This window comes from Montipora capricornis, chromosome 1, assembly GCF_036669925.1.
Source record: "Montipora capricornis isolate CH-2021 chromosome 1, ASM3666992v2, whole genome shotgun sequence".
Classification (NCBI taxonomy): domain Eukaryota; kingdom Metazoa; phylum Cnidaria; class Anthozoa; order Scleractinia; family Acroporidae; genus Montipora; species Montipora capricornis.
In genome coordinates, this window is record NC_090883.1 from 44,754,450 (window position 1) to 44,759,825 (window position 5,376).

Genomic DNA, 5,376 nt, shown 5'->3' on the forward strand with positions numbered 1-5,376 from the left:
ATGACCTGTGACCTGTAAAAAAATACCAGCCGAAGTTCGCGACTACTCGGAAGCGACAACTTAGAAGATAGGAAGGGATACAAAACTGCGATAGTACTCCCTCAAAGACTAGCACTGCTCTCAGTGAGAGTCCGACACGACAGTCCCCCCCACCCCTTTTAGGTTTAACGCGACAACTTGGTAGCGACAACGTGTGACCCTTGTCGGCTTCCATATGACGAAAACAAAAGATCTCTCGAAAGGTAGAAGTTATCTTCGCACTTAACAGGACAAGAGTTTAAGAAACCACGACGGCTACGGCGACGAAAGCGTCAATTCAAAATATAAGTTTGAACTATTTAAAGTGTTTCATGATTATTCCATCTTGCTTATATTATACAATATGGGCGAGGTGTCCTATAACTGGATTGGTACGGACGGATTTGAAGTAAGGAGTGTGACGTGAAGATTCACTGTAGTTTGTCCACGTTGTCGTCAAAACCTTAAATAGAAGGTTTTCACCCACGTGACTAAAAAAAATGCTAATTTGATGAAACAAAAAAAAACGATTTGCATAAAAATAGAGTTCAATTCCCAGAGGATTAGTTTGGAACACCAACGTGGCCACCGTTTCTTTGTTTTGGACCACCAACATGTCTGCCGTGACGTTATGTGAAAACCCTCTATTTGGTCATTTCACGTAGTAATTTTGACGAGAACGGGAGAAAAATGTTCAAAAATGCGTGTTGCACGTGCAGCACGATCATTTGGGTTCTTTTAACCAATAATATTACTGCTTTTTGGCGTCTTCGTTGCCGTAGCCGTCGTCGTTTCTTCAATTCTCTTGTGTCTCTCTATAGACGCCTGAAAAATTCAGGCGGAACCAATTGGATTCGAACCCATGATCTCTGCGATGTCTGAATTTTTGAAAGTGTCTATAAAGTGACATATTGCTTAAATTGTGTAGTTAAATGCGAAGATCACTTCTATCTTTCGTCTATATACCGCACTCCAAATATATATTTCTTTCATTCAAAAGATCTCTATTTAGCTCCTTTTGGTTCGTCCACCAGCAATTGTACATTGCAGCATTGTTATCGCGTCTCTAGAGATTGGTTGCAAACCTCGAATAGTTTGCGTATTACTTGTGAATGCGACGCGTAAACCCGCTGCTCGAATTAGTGCAGAAATAAATCACTACTGTAGTGTGAAGAGATTTTTAAATTCCCCTTTTTTTGCCCGTTTCAGGTTAACTGGGGTTCTTCGTCTCAGGCGTTTTCTTTTGTTCAAGCGCTTCGCTACGCTCTCCGGCTTGAGGGGATAGAAGACCACGTGAAGAATTTTCGGCCCAACTGCTTGGTTCTAACAGGCCGGCCACAGGACAGACCTAATCTGGCCCACATCGTGTCACAGATTACTAAAAATGTCGGTCTAATGGTGTATGGTAATGTGAAGAAGCCTTTTGAAGCCGTGGCTTCGGATAAGGATAAGGAAGACAGTCAGTGGATGAGAGAGCACAGAATCAAAGCTTTTCGAGCAGTGACTACAGGTAATTGGGGGGAGGGGGGTGGGGGAGGGAGAAACGAATTGGGTCTTTACGGTCTTCGACGGCGAACCTCACAATAGGGAGTTTAAGAAATGACGACGGCTTTTTACGACGGCTACGGCTACGGCTACGGCTACGGCTACGACAAGCCACAAAACAATAATATCATTTGTTAAAAGAGGAAAAAGAATCGTGCTGCACGTGCCGCAGGCATTTTGTTGCAACAACTTGAAATCACCAAATTTAAGGTTCTGACGAAAACTTTTAGTTTAGCGTACAAATGCGAAGTCTTTCATCCAATATTCTTGCTCTGTAAGCGTTCGTATAAATTCAATTTTAGGATCATTCGCCCACATTGCACAAAGTGAACGAAATGAAATAACCGCGAAAGACTGAGGATTGTGCAAAGTTAAACTTTGAGGAGACATGTTCGTCGCCGTCGCCGTCGACGTAGTAGATCTTAAAGTGCCTATAAGAGGATTTGACGTGACATCACGGCCGCCATGCGGTGGGCGAAAACAAAAGATGTCTCATTAGCTTCTTTTGTTCGTCCACCGCAGAAGTCGTACATTTCTCTATTGTTATTCGTGGCCCTAGAGGTTGGTTGAAAACGTCCTATTACCACAGAAACAGATTATCACTTGACTTTGCACTAGAGCGGTTTTCAATTGAGTGTCGAAAGTAATTAGCTAATTACTTTGGTTTTGCATTACTTCACTCAGAGATTGGTTCAAAGTTGTCATGCCATTTTTTCAACCAATCAGAAGTGAAACCAAAACCAATCGTGGCTTGCGCGTGCACATATTCCCGCACTTTGTGTCGCCTGCTTGTAATTACTTCGAGTTTTGATTGGTTTACTGGATTGTCTCTGTCCTTTTTGATTGGCCAAAGCAATTATTTTGGTTTTGGTTTTACGACACTCACTTGAAACTCGCTCTATGTAAGTCTTTGCGGTTATTCCATCTCGTTCACGTGATACAATGTGGCCGAAGTATTCTAAAAAATAAATTGGCGAGATCGGTTTCAGAGTTTTTTAAAAATAAAGAATAAAAGGTTTGCATTGGTATGCTCATCTTGTTGTCGAAGCCTCAAATTTGGTGATTTCACGTAGTTGTCGCTCAGAGTACCGCAAAAATATGTGCAGAAATGCGTGCCGTGCGTGAAGCACGATTATTTTTACACTGTGCAATTTTTGGTTTTTTTTTTTCAGACAAATTGCACGAATCATCGCCCAATGCCAGTAACATACCTTGCAACGGTCAAAAACGTTGAGAGACCAGTTGATGAAATCGTTGCGGAACGTAGAATTGAGTTCTACTTTCCGCAACGGTTACATCGCCGAATTTTTTAATTGTGCAGTGTAACATGTGTCCTGCAACTTGTATCGCAACGGTTTGCGGCACCAGCCAATGAAACTGTTCCTTTATCCTCATGAGATCATCGAAACGGGACTAGTTGATTGAAACGTCGCTCAGTGTAACACCCGTAAAACAACTTGTTTCGTAATGTGAGAGCGTTTGTAGAAATGGCGTTGCGAGACAAGTTGCACGAAAAAAATGCACAGTGTATCAGCGCCTTTAACCAATGATATTATTGTTTTGTGGCATTGTGGTTTCCATATGAGGGAGATGAGACAAAAAGAAAGGGAAAAAAAAAACAAATTAAGGTATCAATTTTAGGTCTGGCTATGCACAAAGCACTGATTTCCCTTCAGTAATTGAGATGAATATCTCGATCAAAATACTTCTAGAAATGGGAAAGTTTTAGCAGCTTCTCTAGTTAGTTTAGGGGATATCTGTGATAGCGTGAATCAGAAGATATTGGTTCAAGTCACAGCCATGTACTGTGCATGTTTCTCACACTGAATGTTTTATTTTCATCTTAAATCTTATTTTTAAAGGGGCTATGTCACGTTATTTTGGGGTGTTAAGGAGAAATCTTTAGTTAATATTGAGTTTAAAACTAAAAAATGGTAAGGTGGAATTCCTTACTGATAAAATGATCATTACATCACAAACAAGATGATTTAATAGGAAAATTCACCACCTGACGACGGAATTCCACGTTAAATGTCGGTCCTTCACTCAGTCCTTTACTCATTATTCAGATTTCTTATTTTTCTTTCCTGTAGCTCCTAGTCTCCGCGCGGGGGTGCAGTCCATGATGCATCTCGCCGGCCTTGGAAAGATGCGCCCAAACACCATGGTCATGGGCTTCAAGAGGAACTGGACGGATAAGAAGAACATAGACGACGTAGTGGACTACCTTGGAGTCATCAACGACGTCTTCGATCTCAACTACGGTTTGGTAATTCTTCGTATGGACGAGAAGCAGAAAAGAGAAATTTCTGAGCAGTTAGTTGATGGTGACAGCGACAACGATGCAGATTCTATCATAGACGAGGATGAGTACTCGACGTCGAAGCCACGTTCTTCTCAGTCAAAGAAAGCGGAGACACAAGAAGAAAGGGAAAGTCTTACCAGCCCCGATAAGGAGTCTTCAAAGCTTCCTGAAGACGAAACGAAATCACCCATCGAGAAGATCGCGTTAAAGGAGAAGCAGAGAGGAACAATCGACGTTTGGTGGGTTTATGATGATGGTGGGCTAACTGTTTTGATACCTTACTTGCTGACTCTGCACCGCGCCTGGAAGCACTGCAAGCTGAGGTTCTTCTCCGCTGACATCCGCTCGAAGCACGACTACAGCCCGCAAAGGTTGCGTTTGGCTAATCTTCTGAAGAAATTCCGCATCGATGGAAACTGCGTGGAGCAGACAGAGGGTATCAACAAAAAGCCATCGAAGGAAAGCATCGACGCGTTTAGGCGACTACCTGTCAAGAATGAGCTCGGAGATGCCCCAATTGAAGACCAGAAAGTACTGAGAACAATCCGCATAGGAGAGCTGGTGAGGCAGAATTGCACTCAAGACACGAGGCTTGTTGTAATCTCAATTCCTGTGCCCGTCAAAGATGTCACGACTTCGTTAATGTACATGAGCTGGCTCGAGGTGTTATCGGCTGATCTGCCACCAGTACTTCTCGTGCGCGGCAATCAGACAAATGTACTGACATTTTATTCTTAGGCGGTAGAAACTGAATGAAAGCAACATATGCATTGTTGGTTTAAATTGGAAAAATGAGCGTGCGACACCCATTTCAGTTGATTTCTTTGCCATTCTCTTCAAATAACATATGGGAGTTTAAGAAACGACGACAGCCACGACGGTTGGTACTTATGCCTGGTTCCCACCTGTGCGATAAGCAAAAGAATGAGCATAAGAAAAATCGTGTGGGAACGGACGTAGAAAAAGCATAAGCACAAACACAACGATTCGCACGCCATCTTGAATCTTACTAGATCTTTTCCGACGTACTACGCTTGCGTTTGCCAAATTTTCCTCGGCTTGTTTCACTGTGTAAACGTCGCGGTAAAACTTATCCTTGTGATTACGCTTGTTTTTATCGCACGAGTGCGAACCGGGCTTTAAAGGTCACCGACGGCGTCGTCGACGAAAAACGTCACTTCAAACTATTGGTTTGACCTATTCTAAGTTTTACGATGTTTCCACTTTGTTTATGTTGTACAATATGGGCAAAGTATCCTATAACCAAATTGGTACGTATGGATTTAAAGCAAAGAGAGAAAAGGAAAGATTCCCTGTTGTCTGTCCACGTTGTCGTCAAATCTGAAATTGGTCATTTTACGTTGTTTTGACGAGTACGGGAGAGAAATATACAAATGCGTGCCGCACGTGCAGCACGATCATTTTTTTCCTCTTTTAACCAATAATATAAGTTACTGCTTTTTGGCGTTGTCATTGCCGGAGCCGTTGTCGTTTCTTAAACTCCCTAA

At 42.4% G+C, this 5,376-nt stretch overlaps 1 protein-coding gene across 1 annotated transcript; it reads left to right on the plus strand.

The window, feature by feature from the left end:
• Positions 1-382: 382 nt before the first annotated feature.
• Positions 383-4,646, plus strand: LOC138049576 (solute carrier family 12 member 2-like). The gene is made up of 3 exons (XM_068895925.1): positions 383-427; positions 1,228-1,528; positions 3,657-4,646. The coding sequence occupies exons 1-3, from the start codon at positions 383-385 to the stop codon at positions 4,604-4,606; spliced, it is 1,296 nt and encodes a 431-aa protein (XP_068752026.1). The 3' UTR covers positions 4,607-4,646.
• Positions 4,647-5,376: the final 730 nt, after the last annotated feature.

Bases quoted from the DNA above. Each gene is read 5' to 3' on its own strand.
- LOC138049576 (XM_068895925.1), top strand. From the start codon at position 383: ATGGGCGAGGTGTCCTATAACTGGATTGGTACGGACGGATTTGAA. The intron at 428-1,227 runs GTAAGGAGTGTG...TGCCCGTTTCAG, and splicing joins TTGGTACGGACGGATTTGAA to GTTAACTGGGGTTCTTCGTC. The intron at 1,529-3,656 runs GTAATTGGGGGG...TCTTTCCTGTAG, and splicing joins TTTTCGAGCAGTGACTACAG to CTCCTAGTCTCCGCGCGGGG.